Below are 23,476 nucleotides of genomic sequence, written 5' to 3' on the forward strand. Positions count from 1 at the left end.
CCGCCAAAATATCATCATCATTTAATTTTATCAACTGGTGTCATAGCTTTTTATCAACTGTAAAGGCAAAGGAGTAACATCTAGAACGAAAACATTCCTGATTTTAATAAAAAATTATATTTTTTTTATTATTTATTGCTTAGGTGGGTGGACGAGCTCACAACCCATCTGGTGTTAAGTGGTTACTGGAGCCCATAGACATCCACAACGTAAATGCGCCACCCACCTTGAGATATAAGTTCTAAGGTCTCTAGTTTAGTTACAACGGCTGCCCCACCCTTCAAACCGAAACGCATTACTGCTTCACGGCAGAAATAGGCAAGGCGATGGTACCTATCCGTCCGGACTCACAAGAGGTCCTACCACCAGTAATTATGCAAATTATAATTTTGCGGGTTTCATTTTTATTACACGATGTTATTCCTTCATCGTGGAAGTCAATCGTGAACATTTGTATAGTATCTATTTCATTAGAAAAATTGGTACCCGCCTGAGATTCGAACACCGGTGCATCGCGCTCAACACAAATGCACCGGACGTCTTATCCGTTAGGCCACGACGACTTCGAATAATATAATGTCTTTATTAATATGGTACACATTTGCTAAAAAATTTATAAAATTTCTACAGAAATTCGAAAATCACTTGCAGCTTTTTTGCATTTTGTCATACTGGTGCACTTTCAGACTAAACAAATAGCTATGCACCATATAATAGGTTGGGGAAAAAGTTTCTTTGCATTTTTTAAGAAAATTCACAACATTTTTTAATATAGTTTATTTACATTTAACTAAAGTATGTAGGTAGGTAGGTATGTTTTCCCCCCAACCTATTATAATATAATACCATAACACTAAATTGACAAAAATAATTTTACATTAAAAAGTCTTATCATAAACAGAAACTTTGAAATTTTTGAAAAGAATTATCGCCAATAAGTCTAATAAAGCTTCAGCGGTACGTTGCGATTCGATTGTGCCTCTGGCATTGTTTAATAACTTATAAGCTTATAAGCTTATAAGCTGCAACCAATGTCATTCAAACAATAATTTACAATAAAGTACATAGGTATTTTATTTTTCATTAAATTATCCATCACGATAAATTTATAAATTAGCATAATAACTGGTACCGGGAGCGTAAATTCATACACGTAGGCATTCACAATCTGTTTTTTCTGCCGCAGGCCAGTAGAGCTGGAGAGAGAGAGAGAGTAGCTTTCATATAATAGAAGATATTTTACAGTAAACTCATTCTTGCTATAGATATTTTTAAGATAAGCTTTCTTAGCTAAACAAGTTCCGAACAACAACATTATGGCCGTCGGTTTACCTGTCTATCTGGAACTTTTTTCCATTGACGCTTAATCCCAAAAAGCTACGCGTTCCTGCTTCAAGGGTGGGACCAGTCGGATACAATTGAGACTTGGACCTCATTTCTCAAAGTGAGTGTTAACATGATCAATGTGAATGGATAATATAATAATAACACTAATCACGAGGTGTACCATGAGTTCGCTCATCCGTATATACAATTTAATAAGAAATTATCAATGATTCATCACCATCATGGCTGAACATTGGCCAGGGGCATAGCTACCGCATAGATTTCCAGAGACTGTTAGTGACGACTTGTATCATGTATCCAGTATCTGCCACCTTCCTCAAATAAAACTTGAATATTGCGCTGCAAACTTGCAAAATAAAAGATGCATAAACTTCTCCAAATAGAGACATAATAATACTTTAGCTTGGTTCTAATAAAAAAATTGTATTGTAATGAGATTCGAAATCAAAAAAAATTGTATAGATGTAATGGCTGATTAACGAAAAAAAAACACATCTCGTGTATTTCTTATCTTGACAAATTCAATTTAAAAGTTTTAATGTAGTTGAATGGAATTATATTATGTTGTCGTATGTCGTAAATACAATGGTTGATTGTAGCGAGTGGCGACAATAGGGCGGGCGGGGTGTGTACGTGGCACGGCCAGGGCGGGCGGGGTGAGGAAGACGGACGAGGGGCGGATGCGACGCGCAGTGCTCCTCGCGCAGGAACGGAGCGGTGTTCACTCGGCAGCGCGCCGCGGCGCGACATGCCCAGCTGATGTTTATTTATACCGCGAGCTCGGTGGAGGGTGCGCGCGGGAGGCCCTCCCCTCCGCGGCACCACGGCTTCGCGTGATGCAGCCGAGCGAGCTAGCCGATGCCGCGCACGCTGCTAGCGGAAACCCCCCGCAGCGCGGCCTCAACGGTGGCCGATTCGACTTTGACGATGGTGGTACATATTGTGGTAGTTGGGATGACGGCAAGGCCCATGGCCACGGAGTGTGCACTGGGCCTAAAGCCCAAGGAGCCTACGCCGGTTCTTGGAACTTCGGTTTTGAAGTATCGGGCGTCTACACCTGGCCCAGGTGAGATAGTGACTTCGCCCGGGCCTCGCACATGCCCGAGCGCAAACTCGCGTCCGAAGCGACTCCAAAAATAGGCTGCTATTAATAATTGAGTTCGGTGTTTCGCTAGAAAACGCGTGTATCGGCGCGGTGAAAGTGCCTCATGGCCCAATCTCAGTGGAAATGTTCACATCGATCGATGCCCACTGATAACATGTGATAACAATATCATCACTTTATAGTGCTGTTAAGCTGCTGTGTCAATTGACCTTGTCATTGGCGCGGACAGTTCCATTAAATTGCTCCGGAACTTTGGGCTGATATGAATTCAATTGATATAATTATTAATGGTGGATACTTCAGTAGGTATTCAAGAACAATATAATCTACAATTCCTATTGCCTATTTTCGAAAGTATTATTATTCTTTATCGAAAGTATTACTCGTTTTTTACAAATAATGTATTTGTACACAAACAGCATTACCTATAGAATACATAAGACATACATAGAGTACATAATACATTGTGCTCGTTAACTTACCTGAAAATATGCATGTACATATAATATGTATGTATATTATATATATATTATTTATTTATGTATATGTTTATTTTAAGTCAACTTTTATATTCTGCAGCTGTTTTTTTTATTCTTCTTTAATTAATTAATTAATGCTAAAGCGCAATTTTTTACAAGATTGTTTCAAAAAGCTTTATGTTGCGTATAGGCTATCTACAGTTTATCCCATTTTAACTATCGTAAAACTAATTGAAATTCCGTTAGGTTTAGTTAAAAGTCGCAACATTGTTAGTTCGTCACGAGTATCTAGCATTGAAATTTAATAATAACACAATTCGTGCGACGAGTAACGACTAAAATGACATAATAAGAGCTTAAACTGATCGTAAAGAAAATTCGGTAAAGTGAAAATTGTCCTATCATTGAATCTATGTATGTAATATGTAAACAAACTTTTTGCCAGTTAGTCTGCCTACTTACGAATCCTAATCAAGATAATGGTTAAACTCAATTAGGGTTTTGCTTTCAGTATTGAGATAAGTTGTAATATTAATGTAATATGTAGTAGCGTTTGATAGGCATTTAAACCAATTTATAGATTTATGTGAGTTGTAGTAAACTCACTGACCGAGTCGTTTTGAAATAAAAACAAATTTCCTTTTTCTCAACTAACTAACTTAATTACTAAATTAACTAACTAAATTTCAAAATTTAGGTCGTAAATAAAGGACCTTGAACTAAAACAGAGCAGAACGATTACTCATGAAATAGTATCAGCTTATTGCTTCACCTTCGATCATAAGCATGTTTTTTAAGTTTCATTTTATAATACGATAATTCACATTGTTCATTAACACACAAAGTTGCGATTCTCTTCTCTTCTTATACTATATAATATTAATTACAATAATTCAATACAATGTCGAAATAATGAACTATAGGTAACATTAGATGCCTAACGTTCTCATTGTACAGCATGTACTGCGTTCATACAAATATGATTCAAGACCAAGTACACATATACCCCGCAAAATATATATATAAAAATGAATTGCTGTTCGTTAGTCTCGCTAAAACTCGAGACCGGCTGGACCGATTTGGCTAATTTTGGTCTTGAATTATTTGTGGAAGTCCAGAGAAGGTTTAAAAGGTAGATAAATATGAAAATGCTCGGAATTAAATAAAAATAACAAATTTGTTTTCCCTTTGATGTGTCCCCCGCCGGACGGATTCGTTTTGTTTGTTTTAAGTTTATTTTATACAAAAGTTTAGGTCTTTTATTTTTCGATTGAGGCACTACGAAGTCTGCCGGGTCAGCTAGTCTTCAATAAAATTACTGGACTCTGATTGAAATTGAACCGTTAGTCACTAACCACTAGATACACCAATGAGATGATTAAATTGCTTGTTGATGTAATGTAATATTGGAACATTGAAACCGATCACGAAACCTAAGACACGTAAAGGTTAAAAGTAGACTAAAGACAATATTGTAGATTCAATTACACTAATAACATATTACAAAGGAAGTCATCCTCCCAACATCTAAATGCTTTGGTACACCCTATGCTCTATCTATCACTAGCAATTAGGAAAAGTTACGAGGAGAGTTAAGAAAATCATTGAACATACTTAAATATTGGTAAGACTGATGGATTAAAGAGCTGTATTAGCAGTAAAATAATAAAATTAAACAATAAAAGAAACGTGTGAACACGTGCATGTTAAAAGTGAAGGTGTCAGAAGTACATATAGGGTTTTTCATTTGTTTTTTATTTTTTATAATGGCAATCTGCCGATACTTTTAGCAATTTCTGCCAGTGTCGTGTTATGGCCACACATGGAACATTGTCGAGCTATTTAAACACACTTTATATTATGAAAAGTATCCAATTTTGGCAATAATAATGGTGCCTGGGACTAACACAAAATTAATGTTACTATAAACTTACTATAATAAAGGATTTTTCATTAGCGACCCTCGAACTTTGACAGCTCAAAGCCGCCATCCTGGTAAAGTGATAGCTGTCAAATTTGGCATGAACACATATTTAGTCGTGACATTTCATCATGTAATGCCACACGCTTGTCCAGCGGTATCAGCGGCCCTTATTCCTTCGAAGATGCACAAGGAGCCGCGCTCACTGTCAATGGCGACCGATATCGGACGATGATTGACTTAGGATAAATGGTATGGATCTCACAAACATGTGGTTCCAACAGGACAGTGCTACTTGCCATACAGCTTGGGAAACATTAAAATATTAGATAAGAAATTCGAAGGCTTCGTCATCTCGCGTGTTGGCAACGTCAACTGGCCACCGAGATCGTACCTACAGTCTATTGCCGCTCTGAAGGCCAACATAACTCGCGCTTTCGTGAAATTGAGCCCCATTTGTGCGAAGATGTTGTAGAAAATTGGTCCACCAGGATACACCTCCTACAACGGAGTCGAACAGGCTTTTTTTATTTTATTTTTAAGTTCGAGCGCTCTTAATGAAAAGCCTTTTATATCTATCTCATTTTGGCGTTAGCTAAATCCAATAGATTTATGCTTGTCTCTTTTTAATGTCGCTTTTCGAGTGTCATTTCTGTTTCATTCAGCTTAAAATCATAACAATGCTCAATAAGCTTTTAACAGTCAGGTCAAACCGTCAATGCGACGATTGAGACATTTTTGGCACCTGACTGTTGGTTTTCATTTTAGTTACTTTTAAGTCAAACATATGGATTAAAAATCCAGTATTATAATACGTAAATTTGGTTTATCAAAATAATAAAATAAATATCTTCTTAGGCCAAGTAAATAAACAAATTGTATCTTAAATCAAAATCTAAATCAACATAAGGTATGTATGTAAATATGACGAATCCTTAGTGCATAGTGAAAAAATTATCAAAAGTGAGCCTTATGCCTTTTATAAAAGAAATAACAAATCACGATACTGGTTTTGATTATTCGTAATGTTTAACTAAATACCCCTGAATTAGCGACATAAAATAGACAAAGCTTTCATGGTCCAGGAAATACGAGAGCTTATGAAAAATTCAAGCTTATAATATGTATAATAATATGTATAAAGCAAGGATAAATGAAAGAGATTTGTGAAGAAATCTGAACATTTTTGTAGAAGTGTCATAGGTTTTTTTGTATCCGATATATTGCATTCTCTTTTCTATGACATTATAAATTACAACGCTATAAACCAACTTCTAAAAATTTTCAATTCCTATTTCGAGTGTTCCGGTTTATTTTGATAACTTTCCTTTCAATCAACATTTCGGAACTTTCTTTGATCAGCGATATATTCAATCCAGCCTGCTTATTTCCTGGATAATCATGTCACATAGTCATATATTGATATTATAAATTGTTAATATCCGGCACACATTAGAAATCATCAGAAGTCATGCTATGTGTTTCGATTCGCTATTAAATTCCAATGGAAAACACATAAGAAAAAATCTACCAAATGCTTACTTACTTATTTTTCGCTCCAGAAGCAATACATAGTGTGATAGAGGCATACAGAAGAGTCGTTTCTGTAATGCAAAATTGTTATCATGATTTAATATCTAAATTATCCAACAGGATAAGATGTTAAACATAGTCTTGATGAAACGTAGAGTCTTCATAGAGACATCACCATATAAATACTGCTTTGAGACAAGAGGTCGTCTGGATTGTATAATATATTTAGGTATATTATATTTTTTGTGGGTTTTTATTGTTATTATACGATGTTAATCCCTCAACGTAAAATTCGTACGTCAATACGACTTAGTACGCATTTCATTGGAAAAACTGATGCCTGCTTACGAGATTCGATACATAGGCATAGTTGCTCGACAGCAGTCCCATTATTTAAGCTACGACGACATCAACTTAACTCATACATGCTCTATCCATGGGCTTAAGTTTGATGAGCATGTTGCCACCCACCATAGCATTAATTTTAACTACTCAAAAGTATTGGATAACTACGACCGCAGTTTGGGTACGTGCATTATGCAAAAAACAGATGTATTTCTTATGAAAATAGCAAATTCGCTATATAATTTTCTGTAAAACATTAGCTACAAATCGTGCTGCTGTTGGCAATCCCTTTTCAATCACACGGAGTTCTGTATGTAGCCCCATACAAACACGGGAGTTTTTTGTATGGGGTGACATACACAACATTCCTTCAGAGTTAAACCGCTCCATCGTCTAGCCTCAGGCTAAACCTGTGATGATTTGTGAATAAAACTTGACTTCAACCTGTTTTTTCCACCTTTGTTATTGCAAGCAGAATTAACTTGAAACTATCCGATGGCATGCGATAAAAAGAGGACCTCCGGCAGCCAAGTGTGAATTTATTCTGACCAAATCGAGTGGTATGCTTACTGTTCTAAGGCTTACCCTAAGTTATGGCCCGGTTTCTAACTACGCTGGTTACGGTGAACCAGTTTTCCGGTCTTTATGGTTTATGTTTACGTTACTCTATTGCTATTTTTGTGTAAGCTCTAATGTACCTATAGGCCGTTTCACAACTTAACGGTAGACCACAAACGTTGATACTCGAAACTTTTAAGCCAAATTACATATGTTGCAAATTTCAATTAAGGTAACACAGCCAGCCCTACAGCAAACAATAGTGGCATTTGCATCTGAAATTCCCAGTTGATTTGCAGTAACTATTCACACTTATCCCGATAAACACCAATAATCTAATAATAAAATCTAAATAAAAAAATTGGCATAAAAATTCGAAGGTTGATGAAAGAATGTAATAATTAATATATACATATTACTTAAAGAAATGAAACTCGTTTCTGTTTTTTACTATTATTATTATCTGATATCCGTGGCTTATATGCACAATAATTATAAGCGAGGAAATTGAGCTTTTTTGCGTTCCTCTAAATGTGTCCATCGGTGTATTATTGCATTGCATGTCACTTACACAGTAAAATTTGATAATATGAGCAGCAAAACATATAATGATGTGCTGACAAATAAACTGTTCTTATAATTTTGTTTAAAAATTTGCTTCGGGATTTAACGAAAAGTCTTTAAAACAATTTGTTTATATTTTTATATTATTATTTAATATAATAATATAAATTTTATAAATAAAAAGGTGCCCGCCACGTACGGCTGTCGAGATTCTATTGGTTTGAAAATTGTCACCCATATGCGACTGACAAAGCATTATGTATTTTCATATATCAGTATTAAATATCATTCGCATTGGAGAAATCCGAGCGAAGGTCAGTCGCCCATACTAAGAGTTCTCATTAAATTCGTAGCTTATAAAAATGTAGCTTTATGCCTGAAGCGAAAATGTCTATAAAACTTTAACCGTTCTTTTAAACATTAACTTTAAATATATATTAAAGTTTCATCCTAATTTGCCCTCCGTTTTACATTTAATGTTTTACTGCTATGCTCGAACGGATGAATGTACAAATCAATTATTAGAAATCATGGATAGATGAAGACAATTTTATAACCTTGAATGTAAAAATCTTCAGTGTACAAAAACACATACATTACAATTTTATTGCTACAATAGTATAACATATTATTGTGCAAAGAGGACTGGGATATCTAACGGATAGGATAATTTAGCATAGGTTGTATGTAGCATCTACAAACTTCAGTTTTTAAAGTAAACACTAACTATGTGGGTCGTAGTAATTAATGGCCGAACCGTTCGCGCTCACATTAATGTCGATTGCAAGTCCAACCAAAAACATGAACAGAGAAGATTTCCGTGAATGTACTCTGGAACACCCACTTTTATCGGATGTCCACTCACGCTACTAAATAAATCGGTATAAACGCATAATATGTTAACATTTATGTACTTTCAATATTCGAAAACTTAAGTACTAATTTAACATTTGCAGTCAAATTGTAATATTGTTCCTATAATTTTATTCAAACCGTTGGAAACAATTCTACTTGTATGCCATTTGTATGCCATTAATTCCAATAACATTGCTTCAAATATCGTACAAGTACCTATTTTGATCTTAAATAGAAACCACACTATCTGTTTCTGAGGCAATATTGATGTTTGCTTGCAATAGTAGGCAACGCATGTATGGCGTCGTGTATTTGATTCATTCTATCACTTAATTAATCATCGTGACTGTCATTTAAAATCGTAAAAGTGTTTTTAACTATTTAAATTAAATGTTTTTTTATTTATTTAAGAAAATAAAGATACTTTTCTAATCTTCACATTCTTGTTAAAAAACTGCGTATTTTAAAATAAACTTGAAAACACATTTTAAATAATTATAAGAAAAAAAAACCCTCCAGCACAATAAACAACGTACATTAAGTAGAAAACGCTAAAGTTATAAACACTGATTCAGTGCTTCATATGGATCAATGATCATTTATTTAACGGGAACCGTGTTCGGTGTTCAGTAAATGATTCATCTCATTATAATTGCAAACAGAACGCTCTTTCCCTATTTACGTCACAAATTCCTCACGTGCTTGACCTGTTCCTGAACAAGAAACCGCTTGGCGGTTTTAACAATGAATAATAAACAAATTCTTTCATTTTAAATGCTTCAAAATAATTTTCGTAATGCTGCGAATTGTGTTGATTTCAGTAAAACATAAAACTATGGACATTATTATTGTAAATTATTCTGCAATGCGAGAAGTTTTTCTGTCATGAGCGCGTTCTATATTTCGCACAAATATTCTCTAAACATTTTTCTTTTTTTTTAGAAAGAGAAAAGATTTTCTCGGTTGTCCTATCTAAATAAACTCTTAATTCGATGACGTAAGGGGTTACAACTTTAACTATCTCTAATTAGATTTCTGAGAGATCCGACATTTAGCTGCAAATCTACTTACACAAATATCTTTCTAATATATCACAAAGGGCTGTTTTTCAGCGAGAGAAAATGTTGCTTTGCTTAGACTATGAAGTTCTTCTTTAATAATTTTAAAGGAAAACAATCATAGTTGAATGATTTTTCAGAGCCCTTCAATAAATCACTAGGTAAATATTATTTATTATTTCTATTATTATTACTATATTATGTATATAATAAACTACTAGGTAGGTAGATTTCTGTAGATAAAATGGTTGATGGAACAGATCGCTCTTAGCGATAAGACCGCCTTTTGTATAATTATATACCAGTTGACTGTTTTTGAATGTTAATGGTATTTTGGTGTGCAATGTAGTTTATTCTTTTCTTTCTTTATTAACTACTGTTTAATTTTAAAGGTTTTTTTTTTACAAAAATATCTGTTCACACGCCGAACTCGACAAACCCTGAGAAAAACAAAAATATTGACAATATTTTTGTATGACTAGATAAGGAAATTACATACCGAATGTTTAAAGAAAATTGAATAGTTATGAACATTATAGGAACATGTAATGTAAAGTATTTTCAAAGAACAAACAATTTAACATTCATAATTTACATTTCAGTAGGTAACTATGTAATTACAAAGTTTGCGGCACGGTTTCAAAGGTTTCCAAATACTTTGTATACAAAATTCAATGACTGAGCTACGTTTACAAAAACGTTTATGATAAAACGTGACAATTTTCACGACTGAAGGCTGAAAATTCACGCGAAACTGGCATTGGCGGAGAATATTCTTTAGCTGATAAAACATGTTTTGCAATTGAATCGATTGGTGTGTACTGATAATTACGTACTTTAAGTAATATTTTATATCTCCGCGTCGTGAAAATCAAAGAATATATATAGATATGTAGTAATAAATACATAAATTTTGTTTGAAAAAAAACCCATTAAAATAGCAAGTATACAATTAAAAAAAAACAGTTTAAAAAAACCAAAGAAGTTATCTAATGCACTTCTTTCGCACTCGGTTCTCAAATAATGAGAATTGGCAAAATCTTTATAATATATTTTTACTGTAAAATATTTTATTTCTTTAAGGTGTCACTTGCAATGCACATGCAAATCTTAGAGAACTCTTCGCTGTTCGAATCGACTAGAAAGTAAATGGAGGAAGCCGGAGCCGTTGAGTCGGAGAGTTAATCATATCTTCTCATTCCTCACCAATAACCCCAAGCTCGCCTCATAAACGAAATGCAGTGGCACAGCGGAGGTGCGGGTATGCCGGGTATACGTAAATAAAAAATAATATACCACGTGGACCAGAGATATATTTATGTCGTAGTTAATGACCCACATTTTACATTAAAAGCTATCTCGTACATGTCCCTTACCAAACTCATTGGTCAAATAACACGTGGTATGATCGAATCGATTTAATGATTCATATGTGCGTATTATTATGAACACCTAGAGAAATGATAAATATTATAAACACGAATGATATGCAGGTGTATAAAGTCTAACGCAGGTGTAATATTGGTTTAGCGACCCGCCCTCGTTTGCGAGCCCAAGGTCGGTTCTCGGTACATCTAAAGCTTGTTGGTTTTACTTGAAATATTCAGTTACGCTGCTAGGAGTGTGTGTGTAACATGCGTTATAAATAGAGATTAGGCTCGAATTGTTCCGTTCGTTCAACGTTCTCATATGTTCTGAACAGATGAATATAATTTCTTACCGCAAGTTAATATAGCAATATTTTTACATACCTATGCATTTCGTTGTATTGTGTTTTATGCTTATCTTCATTAGTTCAATCGTGACCTTCTTCTTTTCAACTCGCACTATTCGGAGCGGTCGTAGTCGTCATGACGTAGTTTTAGGGTTTCATGTCGCTTGTCCCCCAGTATCTCTCTATCAGCCCTTATTCATCGTCAATAAGCTCAAACATGGACTAAAGCAAACTTGATCTGGTCAGTCCAACATATTGGAGCAAGTCCGTTGGTTCTTCTTCTGGTTCCATATGACTAACGATGGTCAATGACCTGAATAAAACTGATATTGACATAATTATGACGTCGATATGAAGTTAAAAAAAAAACTGGCTTGTGAATAGGTGTTAATCGCCAGGGGAACCGGGTGATAAACAATAAACAGGTACATACATTTAATGATCGAAAATTCAAGCAAACCGGAACGGAAAGGTTCCACCACCGCTTTCTTACCACCAGGTTCCAGAATAAAATCTTTGAGATAATTTAAAACGTTATTTAGCCTTCCTTAGCTGATGAAGCATACAGAAATTTATTGCGTCTTGAATTACAACGACCATTTTAATTACAAGACGATAATAATACAACACATAGATTGATTAGAGATTCTACTAGTTTGGCTCATCAAATGTTATTGGACAACACATTACGACCAGAGCATCTTTCATGAATGAATCTCAACTATTCGCATAAACACTGTAGATACACACTGTTACAAATAACAGTAACTACCAAAACGGTCTTATTATCTGCTCACTGGCATGTCCAGTCGCCACTATAAACGAGAGTAACGCGATTCATGAAACAGCAGCCTTATGGAGCCCTAACGGTCGAAGTAGTCTGAATACCTCGAGGCGGTATTCAGAATGTTTCACTCCTGGCTGAGCTTTTGCTCGCCCATCTGTCCTGGTGAAGCTAGAAAGGCCTCCGGGCCACCAGTAATCTTTCAAAAAAAAAAGAATGTTTCAACGCCTTAAGATCTGGTTGTGGCGGAGCATGCGTTCGGCATCAAAGTTCTACGCACATATCCGACACTCGACATAACCATGGCATGAGAGATCGTTTGTTCCAACATCTAGACTGAAAACAACCATCCTGCTGTTTCAGTTACTCACCGGACTGCAACGTCTCATGAAAAGTGTCATTGAAGGTGTCAATAGTCGTTTCGCAGAAGCAGGCTATGGATAAAAAGAGTGAACATTTTATGTTCTCGGAGAGTAAAGTCTCCTTTGTCATGCTTGTCTTTTAAAAGAAGTTACGATAAACATTTCCACCACACCCCGCCCAAAAATATAAACACTTCAAACGGGAAGCAAACACGGACTGCAACTTTGACTAGACTGATCAGGCTTTTATTTACAAAATAATAAATCAGGTCCAGTGGAGGCCCGTAGTCTATTCGTTCTTACTAACAAAAATAGTGTGTTCGAGTGCCTTTTTAGCCTATATTCTCAATCTCAATCTCATCTAATCTAAAAGTACCTAATTAGTTTGAAAATTTTAGTGGTAGGGTTATGTGACAATACAGTGTCAGAAAATAGAACATAAAATATGAATTTAAAAAATTAAAACCACGATTAAATAGCAAACCGAACTAAGAATGAATTACATATTTTTTTATCTTATTAATTCTGTTAATACTGTAAAGTGCGGACGGTTAGCATGGTATGGACATGTGATGCGTAGACAAAAGATGCATGTGACTAAGAGATGTATGGAAATGGTAGGTAGAGGGTGAAGAGGTTAACCGAAGAAGACTTACTTATTTTACTGGTGGACCTCTTGTGAGTCCGGACGGATAGGTACCACCGCCTTGCCTATTTCTGCCCTGAAGCAGTAATGCGTTTCGGTTTGAAGGGTGGGGCAGCCGTTGTAACTATACTGAGACCTTACAACTTATATCACAAGGTGGGTCGCGTATTTACGTTGTAGATGTCTATGGGCTCCAGTAACCACTTAACTTCAGGTGGGCTGTGAGCTCGTCCGCCAATCTAAGCAACAAAAAAAAAGTTGTAGTTAATGTCTACTTAAATCAGATGTGTACATAATTTAAGATAATACCAACTATAACAGTTTTACTCTTCCACAGTATTTTTCACGTAAGCAGCCTCTGTGTTATATGCGGCATGAGCGGAATAATATATTATAATGAATTAATGTAATATGTATTTTGCCAAAATAGTTTTTATCGCGGTCAATTTCCTATTTTTTTTTTGGCCCCCCACTCTTTGTCTAGAGTAGAATCTGATTTTCTGAAGAATTTATGCAAATTTAAAAAAATTGCGAGTGCTCTTTAAAAAATGTATTATTTATCTATATATATAAAAATGAATTGCTGTTCGTTAGTCTCACTAAAACTCGAGAACGGCTGGACCGATTTGACTAATTTTGGTCTTGAATTATTTGTGGAAGTCCAGAGAAGGTTTAAAAGGTAGAGACAAATATGAAAATGCTCGGAATTAAATAAAAAATAACAATTTTGTTTTTCCTTTGATGTGTCCCCCGTCGGACGGATTCCTTTTGTTTGCTTTAAATTTATTTTATACAAAAGTTTAGGTCTGCTATTTATCGATTGAGGCACTACGAAGTCTGCCGGAATTTATGATTCACAGAGCTATTAAAGTTATATATAAATAATAACACATATACTTTTTCATAAAGAGGAAGTCTCAAATTTTTATGTTTCTTTCCAGTGGGAGCACTTACGAAGGACAATGGCAGAGTGGAAAACGTCACGGATTGGGTGTCGAAAACCGCGACCGGTGGATTTATCGCGGTGAATGGACACAAGGTTCCAAAGGCCGATACGGCGTACGACAGAGCACAATTAGCAACGCCAAGTATGAAGGCACATGGGCTAACGGATTTCAAGACGGCTACGGCTCTGAAACATACGCCGATGGCGGTAAGTATCTCTTGTTACATAAATATCACATAGATACATTACAGAGTTTCTAAAAATCCCAACATAACTTGAAAACTCTCTAGGATACCGTGTCTCCAAATACAATCGAAAATTACAGAATATTTTGCATCGTTTTGTTCAATTAGAAGGAAAACCATAAACATCCCACTATCTTAAATTGATAATTATTTAAATGGATAATTTTCTCTCTCACTTTACGACCTAGATTTTACTAGCGCAACGCGGACTTTCAGAGATTCAAACATTTTTTTTGTTTGACAAATAAGTTTTTCCTTAGATCGCTGCGAAATCCTTTTCTCTAATAATTATAATCTAATCTTAGAAACGAAGTATATTTTGTTTTTTCATTGGTACAATTTTATATGATGCCTAAAATTTTCGATAATGGACAAAGTAATAAAACACCACAACATCAACATCGTGCCAAAAGGCAATCAGAATCAATTGAGATATCTTTACCTTGAAACTTGTTATACTGAAATTCAGTTCTGATTCAAGAAAATATACCTTAACAGCACTAATGACGTCACCAAATCTTGACGCACTATGTTAATTGGTCTAAGGTTGACTCATTCTCAGTGTTTGTCATTCGAAGAATTACAATTATTAACAGAATGATTTACTCTGACGCAAAAACAAATCCGAACACAGTGATTCATGTCAATAATCTAACAACTTTCGACTCGTACACTATCGGCTATAGTTCGTTGGGCCTTCAATTTACGTGCTTTGCCTTATCGTACTCTTTAGAAAATAATACATAAATAGCCCATGCATAACGTATGCATTAGTGTACCATTTAAATGTTTCAATCAGCAAAGTTCAATGTGTGTGAATTGATACAAATAGATGTTTAATTAAACCATTGGCACATTTTTCAATGATATAAGTCATTAATCTGTACTAATATTGTATAAATCTACAATGGTTTTTACGGATGTTTCGTTATAACTACTGAACCATGATTGACCGATTGACTTGAAACTTGGTATCCATGTACTTAATGGATAGGCTAATATTTATATGAGTGTTGGACTCCCTACACCAGTTGCGGGGGCGTTAATGATGAGAGTGTTTGTGGGGGTGAGAAATAATAATGTTAATTTTAAATGCCCAGCGAAGTGGACGGGTACAGCTAGTTGTATATAAAGCCGTGGCTCCCCAACTACAGTAGAACATTTTAGAAGATAATTACAGTATGTACGTGATTAGTTGTAATTTATTGTATGGATGGTGTGAGTAAGCTGGCCCTGTGAACGGACGAACGATGCTGCCGACAACGTCGGCGCGGCCCGTACGGCCCTCGCTGTTTAAATTTAGCACCGGCACGCCTGCCATACGACCCGACATACAATCACATCGAACACTCATTTTAATACCAGATAGAACAGTTAAAACAATAAAAAAAATACATCACAACTCCGACAGTGAGAAATCAGAATGAGATCGAACTATGAAACTATTTTTGTATAGTTATAATTTTATTCGAGGATGATAATAAATTTCCATCAAAAATTGGAATTTTTCTACCAATTCAAATGAGCCACTAATAAAGAGAAGATGCAATAAAACGAATCTAGAGATATCAGTGATTATCATTGAATTTTAAATATTAGTTAATTTAAATGGATAGAGGGCCTTAAATCTAGAAATTTGAAAAGTGCTCTAATTTCAAATAAAATTATTGAGCACATGTAGCTTAAGCAAATCTTGAAAAAATTTATATGAATTGATCTGAAGTGAACAGACGATCTTACGATCCATCTATCCATCACTCTAATATTGTGAACTTGCCAAACGTTTTACTTTATTTGATGTAAATAATATTCTGAAGATAAAATCACGAGGTAGGAATTAGGGAATGGAAAGTAAAATAGGTGAGGATACTACTGCTATGGAACGAGATATGGAAGTAGTAGCAGCAGTTAAAATGATCATTAAGATACAGCGGGCTAAAATTAAATGAGTTAGATTTGCATGTTTTTTTTTTTTCATTATTTGTCTGTGCCTAATGAATTTGTTTACCTTCGTTGTACCTAATCGTCATTTACTACTATCTTCTACTATAAATGGCGGCGAGTACTTTATAAATAGCATAGATATTACTGACAGTCGCAGCGAAGCATGAAAGATATTCACTAAATTTAGTTATAATACATCTGCAAATTGAAAATGAGAACTAAAAGTTACTGTTAACTGAAAATACGTTATTTATTTAGCATCCATAGATACAAAATGATTACATTATATTTAACCAGAAGCCTCGGCTTCAGAGTGAAATTTTCATGCTTCTTTCTGTAAAGGTGCGAACTTCTCCTTTCAAACCCTGATTCAACCTCTTAGGGGTGAAATTCTGAAAATGCCGATAGGTGCATAAATTTATTAGAAACTAGAAGTATAGTGTTATATGATAATTAATGCTTCTGTCCTCCTAAAAATCCTTCCTTAATGAATACTTACATCATAAAAGGCAAGAACTGCCAAAATTTCAAACTTGTAGCCACAGTATCTTAGCCGCTCTGCGTTGATGAATCTGTTAGTTAAAAAAGTTTTTATATTTTAAAGATATAGATGAACAAATGTACTCTGTAAATTCAAAATCATTTAATACAATTTGGATGTAATTGAATAAGTATTTCTAGCGATAGGAATCATAAAAAAAGTAGAAATCTGGCAAAAAAATAATTCACGCTACCGACATTTACAAAATAAGCTTGTATTTATTATTTGAAAGTTGCGAAGAACAATAATTGTTGCTAATTCTCTTATCATGGCCTCTTCAAACTATATAGTTTATCGTCGGTTCGTTACTAAGTCGGGTCGGATATACATATGTATATGCAAAGCCTCCATCGCCTAAAAAATCTGTTGTTGGAGCCTTCGAATCTACTCTCAGTGCTTGTAGGTTTTCCAGACACCGGTTACTGTTTTCGTCAAACTCGACGAGTTCGAGTCTCGAAGAGCTGGACGTGGAACTTGGCCAATTGACACAACCCATGGAGTTTCTCGCTGGAGCTTCTTAGTGGATTGCGATTCCTATCCGTTGGTAGATTTAGCGAAGCACTGCTCTTGTTAGGGCTAGTGTTAGCAAATTCTCTCAGGCTTAGCCCATGAGCTCACATAAATGTCCGAACAGCAATAAATAAAATAAAACTATAAAAATCACCCGCTCGGTGGAAAATCTTTACTTCGTCATAATAATATTCTATACTAGATATTTATTTATATACAGAGTATTATATTATACACACGTAAGAAAATCGTTACCGAAAACAAATTAAATTTAATTATCCGTATTCCCTAGTTTCTTAAAAACCATTTCATTGTATTTCAAACGCAATGCTGGCGGTAACGGAATAGCAAGAACACGGAAAGCAGGTTTACGAATAATGTACCTACGTTTTGAACAAAAATGAATTCTTAGTCAATTATATTACTACTACTACTAATACTACCAGCCCGAAAATTTCCGGTGCTGAACATAGGTATTTTCTAAGGTTCGCTAATGACTTTCCTTTTGACACTAATAAAATATTATTACATTGGTGGCTCCAGGAATAAATAGTCTCTATAATACGGATTATTTAAGTCAATAGTTGGTCAAAGTCGTAAAAATTGTGACTTCCATTCTGAGATTCCCAATTATCGGGTACGGTTTTTTTGAGGATACCTCCGAGATCATGTACCTATGATATTATATTAGACTGAAGTCTCAATTGTACGAATCGCGGTATCATTACAAAATTTAATTATAGTTGCGTTCAGGATCTATGTAAGTTTATGCATACCATAAAACATGAATGAAAATTGTTCTTTTTTCGCTGCGAGTACCTATTTTTTGCCGATAGTTACGTTAGTTTGTATTTGGCTCGGGTATCAGATGTAAATGTACAGAGCTTAAATTCTGTAAATGAGGACAATAATCTAATATTCACAGTATTTCTTGACATATATTAGTTTTATTATGTAAGATTCTTAATAAAACTGCATACTAAGTTCTTTGAACTTATTGTGGCGGTAGCCATCACAGAATACAAAATATTTGACAGATGCCTGAATCTCGCTTACGACATTTCACAAGATAAGACAAGATAAGCTTACATACACAATGTATCCGTGCACCAGTGTCAGAGACTTAATGGGGGTAAAATATGGGGATTTTATCGACAAATCAGTATCCCAATTTTCTCTTGGCCCATACTAGAATGGCAGCCATTTTGTTTTTTTTTACTTCGCAGCTCAGACGCCTGCACTGATTTAATCATTGCTCTGGATGTAGACGTCTTAGGAAGACGAAAAAGGTGTTATTTATACAATTATACAAGTTCCGAACAACAATATTCGGACCGTCGGCCTACCGAGCAATATCACCCGCTCGATGGAAGATCTTCCCTTTGTCGTAATCCCCAAATTTATAAGTACCGAATTATCAAATTTTTAATGGTCCAGATTACTTTACCAGATAGACGAACCTACATTGGTGACCCCTATCGTGTCCATTGCATATTACGTATGCACATTATTTTGCAACGGCATAGTATTCATCTGATCAAAACAAATATCATTTTACAGGCACATATCAAGGACAATGGATGCGAGGGTGTCGTCATGGATACGGCGTCCGCACATCAGCACCGTTCGGACTGGCGTCGCATTACCGGGCCGCGTCGCGCCATCACCGCGGCTCGATGTCTTCGCTCACGGAAGTGGGCAGCGCCTCGGATCCTTCGGAAAGGCGAACCAACCGTATGGACGACGCCCGGGGTGGTTTCGTGTTGGCGCGCCGTTCCGACCGGCCCTCGGGCAGACGCGGTTCACTTTTCGAGAACACGAAAAAGGGACTGTTTACTGTAAGTTGAAACAGATATTATAATGAAAATAATTTTAAGGTAAAGTAACGACAACAAGAAAGTAAAATTTTACGAAAAACCCCACTAAGATTGATTTGTATATAAATTGGTTTTTAGAAAACAAAATGGCTCAAAAACCTAATATTTCGGTAGGCAGCGACCTGGCTCTGCCCCTGGCATTGCTGAGGTCCATGGGTGACGGTAACCACTCACTATCGGGTGGTCCGTATGCCCTTCTGCCTATAAGAGCAAAAAAAATAATAAAAAAATTAATGGACTCTAAAATTAGAATCGTTTAAGATCAGGATCAGGTTGACAAAACCAAAATACAAAATATCGATAAACGAAAGCCTCCTGATGGTGATGACGCGTGATTTCAGAGGCTCGGCAAGCCGCGCAGTGCGGGCGACTTGGACAAGCACGGCGGTGGCTCGGTTCGCTCCGGCTCGGGGGACTCGACCACCTCCTGGGTCTCCTCCGTAGAGAGCACGCACTCCGCTATGACCCATGCCTCTCAGCACACTAATTCGAACACGAGTTTTATGGTTGAGGTGGGCTTTAATTTTATTGTATTAAAAAAAAATCGAATATAAAAAAAAAAGAAAAAAAAGAAGAAAAAAAAAGACATGCCCGCTGAGTTTCTTGCCAATTCTTCTCAGGACGGAGGCTAGTTTTTGTGAACTGGCGGTAGTTTTTTTGACGTTCAACAAGTATGTTGTACTTTCATTTATGTTGAATAAAAAAAAAAAATTTACTATAATTTTTTGATTTTATTTTGAAAAAAAATGTGTTCGAATAAATTAATTACAATGAGCTTGGGTAAGTAATTTCTAAACCAATTAGAAAATGTCCACGTCTATCGCAAAAGAAGCTGGATGGCATTAGCAGAGCGGAGTGCACAAATCAAACCAATCAATTCCGCAAATTCATAAATAACTACAGCACTCTCTTCACTCTATCCACCTTCGCTTGCGACTCTTTTACGACTCTTTTAATACTCTGCAAAACCTCATACAGAGAAATTTATTACGCACAAAAGCTTAGCGACATTTTCACGCATCATTTATTTAAATGTAATATTGAAATTGGAGCATTAAAGAGCTTGAATTTGTTGATAAAGAATTTGATTCATTTTAACTTTGTCGACTTTGTAGTATCAACATGTTCTGTGAAAGCATTTATTTGAGAAATAAAAAAAATCCTATTATATTAATATCGGTTCGTAGATCATGCTGCTTAATTATTACCGAAGAACACGGATGTCGCTATCCAATGTGACGATCTGGCTACTGACGATATGAGATTTCAAATAATGTTCTTGTTTTTACTTTTTATACGTTGCATTGTACATATAATAAGCAAATTCGCAACCCACCTGATCTTAACCCATTATCGTTGCCCGTACACATCTAGTAACATGTAGAGGCTTCGGGCTCGTGATCATGGAAGCCATCCATCCTGACATGAAATCAATTTTTTTGTTATTTTCTGCAACGGCTGTCACTTTTCATCACTTTCTCTTTTTCATCATTTTCTTGTATAACTGAAGCTAGAAATAAATAAAAATATATATCCTTAAATAATATATAGATACATATATACATAACATAAATTCACCATTTGCACGTATAAACTAACATACCCTTGAACACGCCAGAGCGCAGACACCCTTGGACAGGTGTAATTTTAATTTAGATTTTTTGAGTTTGTTACTTTGTTTTTGTGTTTTGGTTTTGTTACTTGAAACAAACAAAAATCAGTTATGACAGTATTATGTACTAATAGTTGGTTTTAAAATGCACAATCTTCGACATTCTGGCACAAAGATTGCGTTCTACTTGAATGATATCACGATATTATATATTATAATGATATCACGTAATCAAAATAAAATGAAGTTTCTATTCGTGCGTTGTGATTATGCCGCTGTTCGAATCCCGCAGGCAGTTACCATTTTTTTTATGAAAAACGTAATTACATAACACATGTTCACGAATAATTTCCACGATGAAGGAATACCATTATGTAAAAATAATCAAACCAGCAAAAAATAAAAATTTGCATGATCACTGGTGATAGAGCATATTGTGAGCTCACACTGGTAAAAGTACCACCATTCTCTATTCTTTACTGGTGGTAGGACCTCTTGTGAGTCCGCACGGGTAGGTACCACCACCCTGCCTATTTCCGCCGTGAAGCAGTAATGCGTTTCGATTCGAAGAGCGGGGCAGCCGTTGTAACTATACTGAGACCGTAGAACTTATATCTCGAGGTGGGTGGCGCACTTACGTTGTAGATGTCAATGGGCTCCAGTAACCACTTAACATCAGGTGGGCTGTGAGCTCGTCCATCCATCTAAGCAATAAAAAATAAAAATAAAAAATATATATTTCTTCTACCGTAATATCCGCTTCGATATTATGAGGCAACCGTTGTACTACAAAACTGAGACTTAGAAATCATGTCTCAAAGTTGGTAGCGGAATTTACGTTACGTTGATGTCTATGACCTCCAGTGACCATTTTAGACCAGGTGGCCCGTGAGCTCGTCAATTCATCTAAATAATAAAAAATAGCTATTCAAAGATTCCGTTACCCATCATCCAACTTTATCATCAGACCACCTAAAGTGCCAATCTCTTCTTCTATTCTATTGCCATCTAAAGTGCATAATTGCCAGGTTCAATTATGATAAAAAGTGAGTTAAAATTGAATCGCAATATTCCATAACATACGTGTTAAAAATTTAATAAATCAATAATAATATTAATTTAATGACGTTGACTAAGCTCTCATGGGACCTTCGTAGATCAATTTTATGTTTTTTTTTTTATTTCAACAAAACTTTTTAAACGAATTTTTAATTTTTTGTTTTCGAAATGTATTTTATCAAGATTTCAAGGCATATTAACAGTACTAACGTGGTGTGGTTATTCAAGCCTCGGAATTTTTTCTATTCAAATGGACATCTACTCGTAATGAAAGGTGGTAAATAAATTCCTAGTTAACACAAAAACCATAATTAGATTATCATTCCCTCATAATGAAATATTTTTGTAAATGATTATAAATAATTAACACTTAGTTCACTATCCTTGTCCTGTTTTATAATGTCTTAATTAAATCTCCTTTTGATGTCCTGAAAGCATGTGATTTTTCGTAGTTTACATGACGAAATGCGTGTTGTTTTAGTTCTAAGATTCTTAGATTTATTTGCCTCCTCGTTTTTGTCGTAGCTAATATTTGCAGTTTAATTTATTTATTTTATTTTATTTAATACAGCAATATAGCATAATTCTAGACCCGCTGTCATAGACACAAATCTACTTGATCATACATAGAATAATAATTAAACTGTGGTTTATTTTTGTTCAGGATGAACATTTGGATGCCAATATCATAGAAACATATATGGGTGAATGGAAAAATGATAAACGTACTGGTTACGGCATCAGTGAACGTAGCGACGGTCTACGATACGAGGGTGAATGGTTCGAGAACAGAAAATACGGATACGGCGTCACAACTTTCCGCGATAACACGAAAGAAGAAGGCAAATACAAGAATAACGTTCTCATCACGAGCCAAAAACGCAAACACATGTTCCTGATGCGCTCTGCCAAGTTCAGAGAACGTGTCGACTCAGCAGTTAACGCTGCACAACGAGCCTCAAAGATAGCGTTGCAAAAAGGGGACATTGCAATTTCCAGGTACCTAAAGCATACTTTTAAAAAACCGTATTAATTGCCGTTCTCATCTCATCTATATATTAATACGTGAAGCTATAACTTTGTATTCCTTTTTACGAAAATTGCGCAGACGGAGGAGTACGAAATTTCCTACAGTTATAGAGAATAAAGAGGAGTGCAGAATGTACATTTTTTTTTAATTATGCATAAAAAATACATTAAATCAATGAAAAAAAGTATTAAACACACTACCTTGTATTTGACTCACACGCGTATGCATACTATTTGTTTATTGTCAAACTTTTCTTTTTGCTTATAGACAGTGATCTAATGGAGAATTAAAAATAAATATTTTTTATTATTCATATTTGTCTAAAGTGTAATCTAAATCTGTGATTATAGAAGTTTATACGTCTTTGACAATAGAATGATAATAGTGTACAAACTTATAATTTCAATTAATTACAGTCGAATTTCGACTACCGGGGGACCA

The 23,476-nt window shown here is 35.3% G+C and overlaps 1 protein-coding gene across 2 annotated transcripts in view; it reads left to right on the forward strand.

The window, feature by feature from the left end:
• Nucleotides 1–2,018: 2,018 nt before the first annotated feature.
• LOC114248333 (uncharacterized) overlaps nucleotides 2,019–23,476 on the forward strand; it is a 32,154-nt gene continuing 10,696 nt past the window's right edge. The window contains exons 1-5 of one of the 2 annotated variants that reach the window (XM_028181539.2): nucleotides 2,021–2,413; nucleotides 14,213–14,424; nucleotides 19,018–19,295; nucleotides 19,676–19,846; nucleotides 22,670–23,004. In XM_028181539.2, coding sequence (XP_028037340.2) covers nucleotides 2,028–2,413; nucleotides 14,213–14,424; nucleotides 19,018–19,295; nucleotides 19,676–19,846; nucleotides 22,670–23,004 — 1,382 coding nt within the window. In that variant the 5' untranslated portion in view covers nucleotides 2,021–2,027. Of the gene's footprint in view, nucleotides 2,414–14,212; nucleotides 14,425–19,017; nucleotides 19,296–19,675; nucleotides 19,847–22,669; nucleotides 23,005–23,476 lie in introns of both variants that reach the window. The other variant, XM_028181542.2, reaches the window with a different exon arrangement.

The sequence above is a fragment of the Bombyx mandarina genome, chromosome 04 (assembly GCF_030267445.1).
Source record: "Bombyx mandarina strain Sakado chromosome 04, ASM3026744v2".
NCBI lineage: Eukaryota > Metazoa > Arthropoda > Insecta > Lepidoptera > Bombycidae > Bombyx > Bombyx mandarina.